This window comes from Microcebus murinus, chromosome 17 (genome assembly GCF_040939455.1).
Source record: "Microcebus murinus isolate Inina chromosome 17, M.murinus_Inina_mat1.0, whole genome shotgun sequence".
Lineage (NCBI taxonomy): Eukaryota > Metazoa > Chordata > Mammalia > Primates > Cheirogaleidae > Microcebus > Microcebus murinus.
In genome coordinates, this window is record NC_134120.1 from 37,371,277 (window position 1) to 37,391,118 (window position 19,842).

At 38.4% G+C, this 19,842-nt stretch overlaps 1 protein-coding gene across 1 annotated transcript in view; it reads right to left on the bottom strand.

Annotated features, from left to right (window-relative positions):
• The window catches only part of RNF138 (ring finger protein 138), a 37,129-nt gene that overhangs the window by 8,846 nt on the left and 8,441 nt on the right, over positions 1–19,842 (bottom strand). The window contains exons 3-4 of the mRNA XM_075993571.1: positions 7,803–7,968; positions 6,483–6,598 (exon numbers count right to left, since the gene is read on the bottom strand). Of these exons, the coding sequence (XP_075849686.1) occupies positions 6,483–6,598; positions 7,803–7,968 (282 nt within the window). The remainder of the gene's footprint in view (positions 1–6,482; positions 6,599–7,802; positions 7,969–19,842) is intronic.

Sequence of the window (19,842 nt, forward strand, 5' to 3'; positions counted from 1 at the left end):
AAAAACTACAGGAAACATCATACTTAATAGTAAAATTTTAGCTGTATTCCCACTAAAATGAGGAAGAAAAAAATGTCTGCTATTTAATATTGGATAGAGACCCTACTGTATGCAAAAATAAAATTTTCTATATAATAAATCTAAAAGAACCCACAAGTAGATTCTGAACTATTAGATTAGAATTACTACAACACCAAAGTTGCTGAAAACAAGATTAACATAAAAATCTTTTTTCTTTTTTTTTCTATTTTTTTTCAATCCCTTGGATCAATCTGCATAACATAAAAACCAATCCATAGGCCAGGAGGGGTGACTCACGCCTGTAATCCTAGCATTCTGGGAGGCTAAGGTGGATGGATTGCTCGAGGTCAGGAGTTCGAAACCAGCCTGAGCACGAGCGAGACCCTGTCTCTACTATAAATAGAAAGAAATTAATTGGCCAACTTACATATATAGAAAAAATTAGCTGGGCATGGTGGCTCATGCCTGTAGTCCCAGCTACTTGGGAGGCTGAGGCAGTAGCATCGCTTGAGCCCAGGAGTTTGAGGTTGCTGTGAGCTAGGCTGATGCCAAGGCACTCACTCTAGCCTGGGCAACAAAGCAAGACTCTGTCTCAAAAAAAAAAAAAAAACCAATCCATAATATTTCTACTTACTAGTGATAACCAATTAAAGTTATAAAACAGGAAAAAATCCTCATTTTTATAGCAACATAAACTATAAGGTTTTATTAAGAAAAGATATAATAAAATATTTACACATGCTCTAAATGAACTTTTAATATACTTTTTTAAAATGGGAAAGGTAGACAATAGTTCTAAAGGATAAACAATGGACCAAGGAACAGAATGCAGAGATACACAAGACAGAAGGAGCATGATAAATCACTGGGGAAAGAATGGACCCCTCAGTGGGTAGATCCAGGACAAATGGTTAATCATAAAGTTTTCCTACCTCACATTATACATCCCAAATAAATGTGGAAAACACAGGTTTTAAATGTTTAATAGGAAAATACCTTTTATAATCCTGATAAAGAAAAAGATTTCTCAAAGATAACACAAAAAGAACCATAAATAAAATATTTATATACATACGTGTAAATATAATATATAATACTTTTATATGTCAAAAGACACCACATGAGCCAAAGACTGAGCAAAGATATTTGCAATGCAGGTAACAAAGTTATTATACAGAATATATAAAAAATGCCTATAAACTAAAAAAAAAGAACATTTTACTTTATACTTGTACCAGATTCCTTAACAGTTATTTAGCCACTTAAAATGTTTAACAACTTGGAGAGGAATCTATTAGGAACAACAAAAGAATGCTTGCAACTTTCATTTTTTTGTCTTTGTGAAGAGCTGTTTTTGAACTAAGCTGTATGAGCCTACCTATATCCTGTTATTGTTTACAAAGAGTCAAGCTTAGTAGGAACAACCTGTAAACAGACCAAATAATTCCCAAGGAAGATAAAATAGAAATGTGTTCTGGTATTTTAAGGATTACATGCATCCTCCCTCCCCTCCACTAGTAGATAAAGGAAACAAAAAGATACAATTTTATGTCAGAAGCAGAATTTTATTATTATGAAATAGAAATAGCCTTAGTAAAACAACTAGCACTGCTCTAATTATTATCAGAAACTACTTCATACCAGTGCAATAATTTTGCTAAATACCCTCCAACATTTATACTCCTACCCCGAATTATCTGAATGAAAATAGTGCTACCAGTTTGTATTTGATGACTCAACTGAAAATCATACTGCTAATGGTTGGATATATAGAAAACGACATTATGTCTGTTTTATCTATCCCTGTATATTCAATAACAGGTAGAGTGTGCCCAACACTACAGAAGGTACAATTAATGTATATAGAATGAATGAAATGATCTATAGATTATTTTACTCTTTATTTATTTATTTAATTTGAGACAGGGTCTCACTCTGTTAGAGTGGAGTGGTGTCACCATAGATCACTACAACCTTAAACTCCTGGGCTTAAACCTTCTGAATAGCTGGGATTACAGGTATACACCACCACTCCTGGCTAATTATTAAAAGCTTTTTGGTAGGGATGAGATCTCTCACTATGTTGCTCAGGCTGGACTCCAACTCCTGGCCTCAAGCCATCCTCCCCTGCATGAGTCACCAAGCCTGGCCTATTTTGTAAATTTTTTTAACTACTCATATAAGGAGCATGCAAATACTGTTTTAAGAATTTCCACAGCCATGCTCTATTCAAGCCATAGTTTAAATCCTCCATTTGTACTTATGAGAGAATATTGTGAAACATATTCTAAGCAAACACAAGCTCTATTCTGCAGTGGTCCCTTGGCCTACTTTGCTATAGAGGTAGAGTCACAATTGTCTACTAAAGCAATGATTTTTCACGAGATGGCACTAAACACTGCTCAGCTAACTCTATAAACCTGCTCTTAATTAGCAATATAGATTGTATCTGTTCTCCAGTTACTTGACAGAGAATAGAACCTTAAATTTTCTAAACTGAAACATTTATCAAAAGCTTAGCTAAATGTCTTCAAAACAGTGTTGCATAAAAAAGCTTAGCTACTAGAAATAATCTTCACAGAGAACTGTCTGCAAGTATAGATCCTGTCCATTCTACCACCACCTAGATTAAGCCAGAGGATCAGAGAAAAATCCCTGGAAGAAAAGCTTTATCTAAACTGCAATAAGGCATTATGACAGTCTACACTGAAGGTATTTAAGTGTAGCCCTATGTAACTTGTTTTATATTTATCACAGGGAAAATGATGTTTACTGTATTTATTTCTTCTCTTGAGGACATACAGGCAAAAAATCATTCTTCAGTATCATTTTTTTTAGTATCAGGAATAGCTATGTTTCTCATTGGTAACTATTTTGCTTATAATATCAGAGACTGTTAATTATTACTGGATGTTTTGTTCTTCCTACTAGCTACTCAGAAACTCTGAAACAGTGTATTACAACATATTTGGCTACTAACTAAAATCTTTATGTACTAGATATCTTGCCTCTCCATATCCTCTCTCTCCATTTTGATCATACTCTGTTCACTGGGAGACTAATTTGAATCAGCAAGTTCCCTTGCTATTTCTGAGGTGATTCAGCTGGGAAACGGAGGATTTCGAGGAAGAAACAAGAAACACTTCCCAGATGCTATCCTACAAAACTGCCTTGACTAGCTGCATCCCATTCTGACTGCCTTTTTCATATAACTTTCTTTATCCAGGTTCTGGTATCTACTTCCTGCCTTCTCCTGCTTTCAATAGACCCAGAGTACATTATTATTCCTTGTGACTTCCTATACCCTGTTCATATACTATACCCAATATACTACTCTTCAAAGAAATTTCCTTTACTAAATTCTGCCCAAACTACCTAATTAGAGCACACAATCTGTTTCCTGCCAAGACCCTGAGACTATATACTCTGGTGTCATATCTTATATTTCTTACCATTTTTTTTAAAAAAAACTTCTTTTCCTTCCTTTGCCAAATTCCTTACTGACTAAAAATTCATATACAAATTCAATTCTTTCATTGCAATTAGAATTTTTCATAGGATGTAGAAATAATAAGATGCAAAAGCTGATTCTAGGTAATGAGACAAGCAAACAAATATAATAAAGCTTAGTGGGTCTAACAGAAACACAAAGAACAGTTCTACTAAGAAGAAATTCTAGAAGTCAGAAAAGATTTTAGAGTAGCTAACACTTGGTCTGTCTTTAAAGAGAAGAAAAAGTGGCCGGGCGCGGTGGCTCACGCCTGTAATCCTAGCTCTCTGGGAGGCCGAGGCGGGTGGATTGCTCGAGGTCGGAAGTTCGAAACCAGCCTGAGCAAGAGCGAGACCCCGTCTCTACAATAAATAGAAAGAAACTAATTGGCCAACTAATATATATAGAAAAAATTAGCCGGGCATGGTGGCTCATGCCTGTAGTCCCAGCTACTTGGGAGGCTGAGACAGAAGGATCGCTTGAGCCCAGGAGTTTGAGGTTGCTGTGAGCTAGGCTGACGCCACGGCACTCACTCTAGCCTAGGCAACAAAGTGAGACTCTGTCTCCAAAAAAAAAAAAAAAGAGAAGAAAAAGTCCACCAGGAGACAAAGTGTGAGTTGCGGTGATGAGGAAAGGAGTACTATTGGTAAAAGCATCTAGGTGAGAGAGTGAAAGTGATGATGATTAAGAACAAACACTGGGGCCGGACGCAGTGCACGCCTGTTATCCTAACACTCTGGGAGGCCGAGGCGGGCGGATTGCTCGAGGTCAGGAGTTCAAAACCAGCCTGAGCAAGAAACAGTCTCTACTGAAAATAGAAATTAATTGGCCAACTAATATATATATATATATATATATATATATATATATATATATATATAAAAATTTAGGCAGACATGGTGGCGCATGCCTGTAGTCCCAGCTACTCAGGAGGCTGAGGCAGCAGGATCACTTGAGCCCAGGAGTTTGAGGTTGCTGTGAGCTAGGCTGACTCCACGGCACTCACTCTAGCCTGGGCAAGAGAGCAAGACTCCGTCTCAAAATAAAAAAAAAAAAAGAACATTGGCCGGGTGAGGTGGCTCACACCTGTAATCCTAGCACTCTGGGAGCCTGAGGCAGATGGATTGCTTGAGCTCAAGAGTTTGAGATCAGCCTGAGCAAGAGTGAGACCCTCATCTCTACAAAAAAAATAGAAAAATTAGCCAGGTGGTGGTACACGCCTGTAGTCCCAGCTACTCAAGAGGCTGAAGCAGGAGAATGGCTTGAGCCCAGGAGTTGGAGGCTGCAGTGAACTATGATGATACCACTGCACTCTAGCCAGAGAGATAAAGCAAGACTCTGTCTCAAAATATATACACACACACATATATATGATATTATAATAAAGAAGTAAAATAATAAGGAAAGTACAGGGATGAGGAAACTTAGGAGGATTTTAAAAAACTACAAAATGAGAGTAACAGATTTCATCCAATGACACTAAGAAGTCCAGTAAAATGAGTAAAAGTCCAGTAAAACTAAAAGAATGTTGCAGACTAAGCAATCAGTAAATTACTAAAGACCTTTTCCAGAACAGTTTCAACTGAACAGTAGGGAAGAAGCTTGATGCAGTATATGTTGAATATAGAGTGTTTAAGGGTGATTAAATTACTAGAACTTAGCAGCATATGAGATGAAAAGCTACTAACATTAACTCTTAGGGATTCTGCTTACTAAGTGTTGTCTCCTGGGAACCTTTCCATAAGGGTGGCAATATTGCCTTTCTTTACATGTGTGCTTACTACTGAGTTTTTCAAAATTAAACAATGCATTGTAGGGATATATGCATGGGTGATAATATATAAAGGAAAGCAAGGAATAAATAATCCAAATAAGAGGACAATGGTTACCTTTAGGAATATGGGGTTCAAATGGGCAGGGGCTCACAAGAAGATTCTAAGGCTCTGAAAAATGTTCTATTTCTTGACCTGGGTTAAGTGGGTAACTATTTTATTTATATATACGTATATATATTTAAGTATTTTTTAAGCCATACATGTATATGTTGGCCATTCTTCTGTATAAAATACATTTCACAAACTACTTAATACATAAATCTGAGATAATAAGATACAAATCAAGCCAAAAACCTGGGTTTTTTTTGGAGACTAAAACAGAAAAACCTAACTGTACCAAGTGTCATTTTTACATGATATTGTATTACCAGAATAAAATTTTCAAACAACTCTAAGTCTATTCCTCAGATAGGAAAGAGAATAAAAAGATTCTACTTTGCAAACATATTACTAAAAGGGATTTTCTCTAGTTTTCAAATCATTTCAGTTACAAAATCAGTAAGAGAAAACAGCCTTCAACTCTCAAATCTATTTCTTTTTTTTTCTTTTCGAGACAGTCTCACTTTGTTGCCCAGGCTAGAGTGAGTGCCATGGCATCAGCCTAGCTCACTGCAACCTCAAACTCCTGGTCTCAAGCATCCTCCTGCCTCAGCCTCCCAAGTAGCTGGGACTTACAGGCATGAGCCACCATGCCCGGCTAATTATTTCTATATATATTAGTTGGCCAATTAATTTCTTTGTATTTATAGTAGAGACGGGGACTCGTTCTTGTTCAGGCTGGTTTTGAACTCCTGACCTGGAGCAATCCGCCCTCCTCGGCCTCCCAGAGTGGTAGGATTACAGGCGTGAGCCACCGCGCCTGGCCTTCTCAAATCTATTTCTTACTCAAAAAAATGCAGATTCTTACAATGATTTTAAATAAGATAAACTTAATTATATCATGAAGTTGATCTCCCAGATGTAATCTTATGCGTGTCATATAAATTTGGAAGGGAAATGCTGTAGTTCTGATATTTGGCAATTTACTTTAAACATAAACGCATACCAACACCTCCAAAAATACCTTATCATATATTTCCCAAAATAATTTCCATTTCAATTATAAAAATTCTACTTTTAGGAATAAATATGCTTACCTGTTCCCTACCGAATCTTGAGAGATCTGAAAGTTTGGAATGATAGAAGAAACGCCATATTCATCCTGATACTTCTTACAAGATTTGTAATGATGTCTCATGCGATAGAATTTAATCTGTGAATTATTGATTAAAATATGATTTTTAATTTAAAATAGAACTCACAAGAGTTTAGATACTGTCAACAAGAGGGAAAAAAGATAAAAACAGATTATTAAGAGGTTTTTTTAAAAGAAGAAAATGACTTAATCTTTTAGTAGGAGCTAAAAATATGTCCATTAGATGGAGAGACCATACAGAAAGAAGAGTTCATCTGTCCATAAACTCACTGTAAAAAATACTAAGAAATAATCATATGCTTACAAAGATACTACTACTAACAGACAAAAAAATTAAAACTACTAAAAAGTTGTCTCATGCTATTGGGCATTTATTTATTATTTAACTACTGTAGCCTGGCAGAGTTAGAAGGTGCTTTAAAAAAAATTAAGTTCCCAGGTTAACACTTGGAACATTTTTCAGTTTCTCACTGAGGAGAAAATCCAGAATCTCTCAAGTGTGTTTCCAACTTCACTTCATTGCCCTGTTAGTTAGACACCTTCCTCAGAGAGACTGAACAGCAGATCTGACTTGTGTGAATGCATGAAATAGCAAATAGTTTTGCTCATCAACTTTATTAGCTGTTAGAAAAAATGTCAGTGATAAATTCATAGACACACAGATATATACTCAAAGCCTAACCACCCCCTCACCATTTCACTCCTTCTCCAAATGACAGAACAATAAAATGCATATTAGAGAATTAATGCTGATTATTTGCAAACACCTGATTTTCCTACATGTTCCTTAAAAATTAATGAAATATTTTGCAATTTCTTAGATAAATATATAAGTGAACGGCTATATAGTTCCTTGACCACAAAAATCCACTTGGCTGAACTATTAACATTTCTATGAACAAAAATCACAATAATGATGTCACCATCAGAAAAATTACTTAATGGTTGAATTTATGCCAGAAGGGGTTTAAATGCACTAAATACCAGCTTACTCATTTACTTAATTTAGTAAGTAATCAATGAGCAATTACTTAAAGAAAATACTGTGTTAAAAACTATGGTAAATTCAGAGATTTTACTTTTCAGTCTGGGTTCTCCATAAGTTTATGACCTACTAAGATCTACAGCCACAGCTTTTTTGGCCTTTTCTACCCAATTCCCAATCAAAATAACCTCTTTTCAAAACAGCACCCACCAAGAAAATTCAAACAAGGATTTAGAAACAGAAACCTGAGGAAAAGCTATGCCAAATTTACTCTACCTGTTTTGCACAGCATCTGCAGCTACCAGAAAACTTTCTCATGATATCTTCAAGGTCTAAGGCCCGTTCAGGACATGCTCTCTCTCTTCTAGTCACATTTCCACGACACAAGGGACAGTGTATTCCACTTTCTCTCATTGCTGTCAGGAAACATTTTCTACAGAAACTAAATCAAACATTATAATACATTAATTACAAAAAAAATTACTTCTGTCATCTATGATTAAACACAAACAAGTGATTATGGATATGTATTAATGCTAAATAAGTTAGGCTATTCATATGTACATAAATCAGAATTTTAAGAAATGTATATGTATTTCTCAGAGAATAAGACTGATAACTGGACTAGACAAGAATACAAAAGAAACTACATAGACACCTCAGAGTTAGCCAAAAAAAAAAAAAAAAAAACAAAAGAAACTACAATCAAGTCTGCCTTACACCTTTTCAAAATAGTATATGAAAAATATTTATATTATATAACATTAACAGATAAAGCATGGTACAAAGGACAAACTGCATCTTATCCTGGCTCCGCCATTTAGTACCTGCGTGATCTTAGGCAACACACTAAACCACACTGAGTCTCCATTTCCTCCCTTACAGTAGAAAAGGATGGATCACATCAGCTTTTGTCTCAAACTGATGCACATCAAGCTGTTGTTCCACAAGATTTATATAAGAGTACACAAATTGATTTGGAAAGTCCTAAGATAAAGTTAATAGGTTTCTCCCCTAAGAAAAACTTAAGTGTTGCCCAAACTTATTTGATCAGGAAACATGAAAATTTCCCACAACAGTGTGCAATGGAATATTTCTCAATAACTTGAGAAATATTTAAGAATACTTTCAGCTTTAAACATTTATCATTTTGCTTTTAAGAGACCCAGATAAATAGAGATGTATATATATCTGGGATCTAGAGCAAGTAATACTTTTAATCAAATCCCCTATAAATACAAACAAATACAAACATAACAATATACTTCATCTATACTAACAAAATTTGAAAAGTAACAGTGTAAATAACAGATCACAGAATCTGAGTTCCCTGACTAGGGAGCATTGAACAAGTCACATTTCCCCTCTAAAATTAGTTTCCACACCCATAAAAGTATTTACAATTGATTGGGTTGTTCAGAGAATTAAAATAGATAATACACATAAAATGTTTATCGCAGTATTTCTAATAGTCAGGAAAATGCTCAAATAGAAGCTAATATCACTAAAGTAGCATTAGAATTGATTACCAATCAAGACCATAAATTAAAACTACAAAAATATTCACCCTAGGGCCGGGCATGGTGGCTCATGCCTGTAATCCTAGCACTTTGGGAGGCCGAGGTGGGCAGATTGCTCAAGGTCAGGAGTTCGAAACCAGCCTGAGCAAGACCCCGTCTCTACCAAATATAGAAATAAATTAATTGACCAACTAAAAATATATATACAAAAAATTAGCCGGGCATGGTGGCGCATGCCTGTAGTCCCAGCTACTCGGGAGGCTGAGGCAGTAGGATCGCTGAGCCCCGGAGATTGAGGTTGCTGTGAGCCAGGCTGACACCACGGCACTCACTCTAGCCTGGGCAACAAAGTGAGACTCTGTCTCAAAAAAAAAAAAAAAAAAAAAAAATCACCCTAACCAGGAAACAATGCAAAGTAAACAAGATCAAGATACTAATTTTCACTTGTCAAGCTAAAATCTAGTTTTAAAACTAATAAATATAAAGAGTGAGACCCCGTCTCTACTAAAAAATAGAAAGAAATTACCTGGCTAACTAAAAATCTATATATATAAAAATTAGCTGGCCTGTAGTCCCAGCTACTCAGGAGGCAGAGGCAGGATTGCTTGAGCCCAGGAGTTTGAGGTTGCTGTGAGCTAGACTGACGCCACGGCACTCTAGCCTGGGCAACAGAGACTGTCTCAAAAAACAAAAAAACAAAAAAAAATAATAAATATAACCAACACTAGGCATGGTGATGTGTGGCCATACATAGTCCTAGCTACTCAGGAGGCTGAGGTGGAAGGATTGCTTGAGCACAGAGTTCAAAGCCAGCCTGGGCAACAAAGCAAGACTTCACATCTCAACAAACATAAAATAAAAAAATGAAAAAATTTTAAAAAGTATTAGTGGAGATATAAGGATATGTTTCACACTTCCAGGTAATAATATGTCAATACTAATCAGAATCCTTAAAGAGAAGGTGTCCTAAAAGTTGTGCCTCATGCCTGTAATCCTAGAACTCTGGGAGACCGAGACGGGAGGAACACTCAAGGTCAGGAGCTTGAAACCAACCTGAGAAAGAGTGAGACCAGGTCTTTACTAAAAATAGAAAGAAATTAGCAGGACAGCTAAAATAATATAGGAAAAATTAGCTGGGTATGGTACTCAAGAGGCCAAAGCAGAAGGATTGTGTAAGCCCAAGAGTTTGAGGTTGCTATGAGCTAGGCTGACACCACATCACTCTATTGTGGGCAACAGAGTAAGACTGTCTCAAAAATAAGTCTTAGTGCCATTTTTTAAAGTAGTTTTTTAAACTCTTTGTAATTCTTTTATTAATTTATTTATTTTAGAGCTGTAGTTTTTATTTATTTTTTTTGAGACAGTCTCACTTTGTTGTCCAGGCCAGAGTGAGTGCCGTCACATCAGCCTAGCTCACATCAACCTCAATCTCCTGAGCTCAAGGGATCCTACTGCCTCAGCCTCCCGAGTGGCTGGGACTACAGGCATGTGCCACCATGCCTGGCTAATTTTATATATATATATATATATATATATTTTTTTTTAAGTTGGTCAATTCATTTGTTTCTATTTTTAGTAGAGATGGAGTCTCATTCTTGCTCAAGCTGGTTTCAAACTCCTGACCTTGAGCGATCCACCCGGCTCGGCCAGAGCTATAGTCTTGTTATGTTGCCCAGGCTGGCCTGAACTTCTGGGCTCAAGCAATTCTACTGCCCCAGCCTCCAGAGTATCTGGGACTATAGGTGCTCACCTCTGTGCCATTTTGAGACTTAATAACTTCAGAAACATAAATATCCATTAGAAGAGAAAAGCAGGAGAAAAATAAAAAAAAAATAAAAATAAATATTCATCAGAAGAGAAAAGCAGGAGAAGAACCAGACCACATAAAAAAAAGAATAACCGGAATAACAGACTCCAGACCATAAGGTCTGCACTAAGACGGGGTAAGGCAGGGAGAGACAAGAGGATTTCCATGTTAAAGAAACAGTTCTCAATGTTTGTGCCTATATACGGAGAGAGCTTCCTGTTTTAAAAAACAAAATCAACAGAATTTTTTGATAAATGTAAAAGAATGAGAAAGGCATTTCTAACTTAGAAGACCGAGTACAAGGTGACTGCATTTACCAAGTTAAGAAATATTAGAAGAATTGATCTGACAGAGAAAAGTAAAAGTGCCTACAAAAATCTCAATGGGTGATATCCAGTAAACAATCGGAATCAGAGATCTAAAAATTAGAGGGGGAAATATAGAAAGCAGACAAGGTGAGAAGGGCATGAAAGAAACAATCCAGAGAAATATATACATTTAAAGGAGTATTAGAGAAGAATCAAGAGAGGCCAGGCACAGTGGCTCACCCCTGTAACCCTAGCACTTTGGGAGGCCAAAGCGAGAGGATTGCTTGAGGCCAGGAGTTCAAGATCAGCCTGGACAACACTGGACAACATGTTGAGACCCCAGCATGGTGGTACATACCTGTAGTCTCAGCTACTCAGGAGGCTGAGGCAAGAGGATCCCTTGAGCCCATGAGTTTGAGGCTACAGTGAACTATAATGACACCACTGCACTCTAGCCTGGGCAACAGACTAAGACCCTGTTCTCCAAAACAACACAAAACTGAGAAGAGTCAAAGAAGAACCAGGACTAAGTAATGTTATGGAAGCCAAGTCTATAAAGCTATCAGAGAGAATATTTAAAGAGATGAAAGTAAAAATATTACCAAACAATCAAGCTAAACTTTCCTCTTTGAATAAGAAATTGAAACTGTCAACAAAGTCCAAAAAAACAGTAAAACTGTCATTAAAAGTCAGGATAGCAATATCCCTGAGGAGATGGCATATACTCCTTGGAGAAGGAACCATTAGGGGGACTGCTAGGGGTTGTTAATATTCTAGAAGACTATAGGCTGATAAGAATATATCTTTAAAAACAAAAATGATTAACAAAGGTGCAAAAGCAATTCAAGGGAAAAAAAGTCTTTTTTTTTTTTGAAACAGAGTCTCATCTCACTCTATTGCCTGGGTAGCTGGGGCTACAGGCATGTGTCACCATGCCTGGCTAATTTTTTCTATTTTTAGTTGTTTGGCTAATTTCTTTCTATTTATAGTAGAGACGGGGTCTTGCTCTTGCTCAGGCTGGTCTTGAACTCCTGAGCTCAAGCAACCCCTCCCCGGCTCAGCCTCCCAGAGTGCTAGGATTACAAGGCATGAGTCACCACGCCCATCCCCCCAAAAAAGATTTTTCAATAAATGATGCTAGAGCAATTGGACATCCATAAGCAAAAAAATGAACCTAGATCTAAGTTTCCCACCTTGAACAAAATTTAACTTACAGCAGATAGATCCTAGATTCTATAAATTAAATAATGGTCATCCAAAGATATATTCATTTCCTAGGCCCTAGCAATTAGAAATACTAAAAATATTTCCTAACATAGTAACAGGTGAGTATTACCCTCTATGGTAAAGGATTCTGAGACAAGGAGGTTGCAGTGAGCTCCGATGGCACCACTGCACTACAGCTTGGGAGACACAGCAGCGAGAGAGGGGAGGGGAGGGGAGGGGAGGGGAGGGGAGGGGAGGGGAGGGGAGGGGAGGGGAGGGGAGGGGAGGGGAGGGGAGGGGAGGGAAAGGTCTTTGACTACTCACCCCTTCACCCACTAGATCTGACCCTCCCTCTTATAGTCTCTCTCTGGGACCCCAAGAATTTTATTTGAATTAAAATATATCTCCTCAACATCCAGCTCTAAGAGGGTTGGGAACATAACACTTTGCTCACCACAGTACCCCCAGCATTATAACAGTACCAGGCACCTATAGGCATTCATTAATATTTGGTAAAGCAATGAATGCCAATTTACCTTAATCTAATCCAAAGATTATTAAATTCCTCAACCCAAACATATAAACTAACAGTCCTCAAATCAAAACCTTGAGTGCCTTCTGTGTATAAAACACTTCACTAGCGCTGTAATCACTATTGTGTGACATGGCCAACAAATTCCCTTGTATTTACCCTTTGACTCAGCAATTCCATCTGTCAGAATTTATCTCACAAGAAAAACTCTCACGTTTAAAATATTACATGAGTAGGCTCAGATAAATAAAAGTAGATCTGGGTTGCTGCCTTTATAAAGCTTACAGCCTAACCACAGAGACTGACATTAGTCAAATCATCTGATTTCAAAAATGTTATGATTATAAACTGTAATAAGAGGTACCCAAGAAAGTTATTCAGGTCTTTTATCTATTTCTCTGTACCACCAAGCATGTTTCTTCAGATATGAAACTGCCTCTCCTCAACTCCCCTATTTTTACATATCAAAGGAGCCTGCATCGTTAAAATAGTTCACTACCCTGAAACAACCTAAAAAGTTATCTTTAAATTTTTCTCAACTCTAAATTAGCAGGTGCCAGATGAATTTCTGTTCTTATTGATTCACCCAATAAAAGGCTAATCAGCAAACAGTGAGAGAGAAAAATATTCCCACCCACAATGCTAATTTTAGTAAAAACAAATTAAATAATTAAAAATCTGGCACTTTGGGAATTTATGAAGAAGACCCCAAAGGCAATCACAGCAGCAACAAAAATAAATAAATGGGACCTGATCAAATTAAAAAGCTTCTGCAGGCTGGTCCGAAGGTAGTGAGTTATCTCACGTGATTGTTCACAGTCAGTTACAGATTGAACTCCTTGTTCTACTACTTTCCCCCCTCCTCACTACTGCACTTGACTAGTCTTAAAAAAAAAAAAAAAAAAAAAAAAAAAAAAAAAAAAAAAGCTTCTGCATAGCCAAAGAAACTGTCAAGAGAGCAAACAGACAACCCACAGAATAGGAGAAAATTTTCACAAGCTACACATCCATCCAATAAAGGGCTGATGACTAGAATATATTTAGAACTCAGGAAAATCAGCAAGAAAAAAATCAAACAACCCTATCAGGGTGGGCATGGTGGCTCACACCTGTAATCCTAGCACTCTGGGAGGTCCAGGCGGGTAGATAGCTCGAGGTCAGGAGTTCGAAACCAGCCTGAGCAAGAGCGAGATCCCGTTTCTACTATAAATAGAAAGAAATTAGTTGGCCAACTAATATACACAGAAAAAATTAACTGGGCATGGTGGCGCATGCCTGTAGTCCCAGCTACTGGGGAGGCTGAGGTAGGAGGATCCCTTGGCCCAGGAGTTTTAGGTTGCTGTGAGCTAGGCTGACACCACAGCACTCACTCTAGCCTGGGCAACAAAGTGAGACTCTGTCTCAAAAAAACAAACAAACAAACAAAAAACAACCCTATCAAAAAACTGGGCAAAGGACATGAGCAGAAACTTCTCAAAACAAGACAGAATGGCCAACAAACATATGAAAAAATGTTCAACATCTCTAATCATCATGGAAATGCAAATCAAATCCACAATAAGATATCACTTAACTCCAGTGAGAATGGCCTTTGTCAAAAAGTCCCCAAATAACACATGCTGGCGTGGATGCAGAGAGATAGGAACACTCCTACATTGCTGGTGGGAATGCAAACTAGTTCAACCTCTGTGGAAAGCAATATGGAGATACCTAAAAGTGATACAAGTAGATCTACCATTTGATCCAGCAATTCCACTACTGGGCATCTACCCAAAAGATTTCACTTTATGAAAAAGACATCTGCACTTGAATTTTTATAGCAGCACAATTCACACTTGCAAAGTTGTGGAAACAACCCAAGTGCCCATCAATACATGAGTGTATTAATAAAATGTGGTATATGTATACCATGGAATACTATTCAGCTTTAAGAAACAATGGTGATATAGCACCTCTTGTATTTTCCTGGATAGAGCTGGAACCCATTCTACTAAGTGAAGTATCTCAAGAATGGAAAAACAAGCACCACATGTACTCACCAGCAAATTTGTATTAATGGATCAACACCTAAGTGGACATATAGGAAAAACATTTATCGGGTGTCAGGCGGGTGGGAGAGGGGAGGACAGGATGGGTATATACAAACCTAATGAGTGAGATGTGCAACATTTGGGGGATGGTCAGGCTTAAAGCTCTGACTCTAGGGGGGAGGGGGGGGGCAAGGGCAATATACGTAACCTTAACATTTGTACCTCCATAATATGCTGAAATAAAAAAATTAAATAAATTTTTTAAAATCTGGCATTTTGGGAGGCTGAGACGGGAAGATTACTTGATGCCCAGACTTCGAGACCAGCATGGGCAACATAACAAGAACCCATCTCTATTCTTTAAAAACAAAACAAAAAATAAAATGGAATAAAACAATTTTTAAATATAAAAATTTGGCACTTAATCTATAATATGTATCTTCCTACTCAGTAATCAAGATCATTCCCCAAAATAACCTAAATGTTGAAAAAAATTCTGAGGTTTTTAATTAGTCTTCAGGACCTAAAATTAAGTCAACCTTCTGTTTTAGCATATACTTTTTAAAAGTTATGCCATTTTATAAATAACTATATGTCAAGAGGATTTGGATAAAGTCTTAAAAATCTTAAGAAAAAAGATGGTCTAAAACAACTATTTATCTAAACAGCAAGAACCTATATAAGCCTGGTTTTCAGAGTTATAAACAAGTCTCACTCTTCTGGGGACGCTGTCTAGAGGCACTCACAATGGTCCAGTGTTTGACTTACCACCGTAGGCTTTCCTACAATACAGCCTCTAACAAAACTAAGCTGTCCTGACCCCCTAGTAATAGAATTGTTCACTTTTATACCAACAAGGTTGGGAAAGCACCAATATCTGCATGTGGCGTGTGCCCAGGCAGACTCCAAGGAATTTGTGCTGTAAGATCCAAAGTTCTTATGAGGTTGCTAAAACAAAAAAACATGTCAGCAGGGCCTATGGTGGTTCCATGTGTGTGCTAAATGAGTTCATGACAGGATCGAGAATGCTTTCCTTATCAAGGAGCAAAAAGTCATTGGAAGTGATGAAGGTACAAGAACAGACTCAGAAAGCTAAATTTAAAAATGAGGCTATTTGTAGGGCACGGTAGCTCATGCCTGTATCTCAGGAGTTCGAGACCAGCCTGAGCAAGAGTGAGACCCTGTCTCTACTATATATAGAAAGAAATTAATTGGCCAACTAAAAATATATAGAAAAAATTAGCTGGGCATGGTGGTGCACGCCTGTACTCCTAGCTACTCGGGAGGCTGAGGCAGAAGGATTGCTTGAGCCCAGGAGTCTGAGGTTGCTATGAGCTAGGCTGACGCCACGGCACTCTAGCCTGAACAATACAGTGAGAGTCTGTCTCAAAAAAAAAAAAAATGAGGCTATTGAGTAATAAAAATTAAAAGGCTAAAAAAAAAAAAGTCTGTAGAAAAGAAGAAAATTTAAAAGTATATATTTATAGCATCACTGCTCAAGTAACAATATAACAACAAAACTGTTAAAATTATAAGACAAGTAAGGTGGCAAGCCTATAGTCCCTTCTACTTGGGAGACTGAGGTGGGAAGATCACTTTGAGTCTAGGAGTTCCAGACTAGCCTGGGTAACATAGCGAGACCCTGTATCTAAAAAAATAAATAAATTTAAAAATTAACAAACTAAAATTATAAGAAATATAAACTGAAAATTCAGGGAGCGGATAATTCAAGCAAGGCAAAAACAAAATCATACAAATTTTGCTTAATGAGAAATAGAAGCTCATTTTAAAAGCTGCCTCACCAGGTACAGGGGCGTGGCCATAATCCCAACTACTTGTGAGGCTAGGGCAAGAGAATTGCTTGAGGCCAGGAGTTCAAGATCAGCCTAAGCAACATAGCAAAAGGAAAGGGAAAGGAGGAAGAAAGAAAGAAGAAATTAGCTACCAATATGCCACTATAGTCCACCCTAGGTGAGAGTAAGACTCCATCTGTTTAAAAATTTGGCCCAAAAGCAAACACAGATCTGATTTCCATTCTCAAGAGTTTAGCAAGGACTCAAACTTGTTATGTAATTTCCATTGTAATAGGAGCTTACATATAACAGTTTCTTTGTTCAAAACAGGGAAGAGAGGTCAAAGAGCCTTTGAAGATTATAGAGGAAAACATCAAGAGATAAATATCTTAGTACTATGCTAGTCTGTATGTTCTTCTGAAACCTTTGTGGGTTTTTTTTTAAGACAGAGTCTTGCTCTATTGCCCAGGCTAGAATGAGTGCTGTGGTGTCAGCCTAGCTCACAGCAACCTCAAACTCCTGGGCTCAAGCAATCCTACTGCCTCAGCCTCCCGAGTAGCTAGGAGTACAGGCGTGCACCACCATGCCTGGCTAATTTTTTCTATATATATTAGTTGGCCAATTAATTTCTTTCTATATATAGTAGAGACAGGGTCTTGCTCTTGCTCAGGCTGGTTTCTAACTCCTGACCTTGAGCAATCTGCCTGCCTTGGCTTCCCAGAGTGCTAGGATTACAGGTGTGAGCCAACTCCCCCGGGCCTGAAACCTTACTTTGAATACCTGTTCAACTTTAGTATTCTTAATTGTCTTTACATTTTTTTTCTCCAAAATATCACATCTGACCACTCTAAGGCAATGCTGACTGCTTCCTTAATAGTCATTAGCAAATGACTTGAGTTCTACTCTCAGTTCCAACTGTCACATTATGTCCTGGTTTTCTTCCTATCCTTTTGCCCATTCCTTCTCAAGCTGTACTTTTCTCCGCCCAATAATTAAATATTTATTCTACAACACTTTGTTCCATTTTAGGCCCTCTTTAATCTTTCAATTTATATGCCTCTCTTGGTGACTACATCCACGCCCACAGATTTAGCTCCATATTTTCCAGATCTAAATACACTATATATATATATATATATATATACACACACACACACATACATACATACATACAGTCATCAAATCTTACATCAAAATGTCCTTAAAATGTGAGGAGTTTCTTCACTCCATTATTCCCACTATCATTACCTTAGTTCGGATTCTACTCATTTCTCTCCCACAAATCAACCTCTTCACTAGTCTCAACACTACACCAAGCTGAACCCTGCCACAAAAGCAAACTTTATTTATTTATTTATTTTTTGAGACAGAGTCTCACTTTGTTGCCCAGGCTAGAGTGAGTGCCAGGCCGTTAGCCTGGCTCACAGCAACCTCAAACTCCTGGGGTCAAGCAATCCTTCTGCCTTAGCCTCCTGAGTAGCTGGGACTACAGGCGTGCACCACCATGCTGGCTAATTTTTTCTATATATATTAGTTGGCCAATTAATTTCTTTCTATTTCTAGTAGAGACGGGGTCTCGCTCTTGCTCAGGCTGCTTTGGAACTCCTGACCTTGAGCAATCCGCCCACGTTGGCCTCCCAGAGAAAAGTAAACTTTATAAAATTGAAATGTAACCATACTGCTCCCTTGCCAAAAATTATTGAATAGATCTCTTTGGTTTTCAGGAAAATGTTCAAGTTGGCTTACACAGTAAGTTCCTGCCAATATTGCTAAATTCCATCTCCACTACACTCATTCTTTGGCTCCAGCCAAACTTTGGAATCCAGATACAGTGATAAGGAAAACCGCCATCTATTACTTGGGGCATCAGCCACCTGAGACCACCAACTCTCCTGGAAGAACTGCATCAGCATAATATTAACCTATTACCTGGCCCATCAACTAATCTATTACCTGGTGCAACAATATAATACTAACTAACCTATTACCTGGTGCATCAGCATAACACTAAACCTATTATCTGGTGCAGCAACTAACCTATTACCTGGTCCATCAACATAATACTAACCTATTACCAGACACGTAGGCTACATGTTACCTGGCTGTGCCTCAACCAGCTGAGACCCCACCCCTAAGATCACCCTAACTTAATAAAAGTGGGAAAAACCGGGTAGACAGGGCTCAGAATTTGGTGGTGAGACCCCTCTGAGCTCACTGGCAAATAAACTTTCTTTCCGTGTGCCGCTTGGTTTGTCCTCGGGACCACCTGCTGTAACACTTGCTGTAACACATTTTGGTTCCCTGACCCGGCTGGCCCTTTAAAGCCACCAGTTCGGGGATGGGTGGTGCAGCGATAGGCAAGACTTCAGCCACAGAAGAGAACCGAGGCCAACCGCCATTTTGTGGAAAACCTTCACTCCTCAGGAGCTCCCCTGGCCTGGAGATCCTGAACTTTCCCAGACATGTAGGAGGGAAGGACAAGTCAAATCAGGTCTGGAGGCATCTAACCAGGTAATGTCCTGGGAACTGTCCAAGTCAGGCCCATCAGATGACCACCTCCTGAGTGCCGGAAATTCCCAGGGTGGGAATGTGTAACCTCTGCCTGTATGAATGAGTGAAGAGTGACTGTGGTTCCATGGCTACGGCTACAAAACCTGAGTGGGTCCTCACCTGCGGTTGGTTCTGCATCGGTGTCGTATGGCATAACGGTGATTCACTTTCCTAAAGGGAGTGGCCAGGCCCAGGGTTTATTCGGGCACACATTAGCCAAGACACGCCTAAGTTCCCACGAGAGATGCAACCAGGCAGACACCTGAGAGAAAACCCCCCTTTGACTGTTAAGCTGTGACACGGTTCAAGGGTCTAGCATGGGTAACATAAAATCTAAACCTATGGCCAGGTGCGGAGGCTCAAGCCTGTCATCCTAGCACTCTGGAAGGCCGAGAGAGGTGGATTGCTGGAAGTCAGAAGTTCGAAACCAGCCTGAGCGAGACCCCATCTCTACTAAAAATAGAAGGAAATTAACTGACCAACTAAAAATATATATACAAAAAATTAGCCGGGCATGGTAGCGCATGCCTGTAGTCCCAGCTACTTGGGAGGCTGAGGCAGGAGGACAGC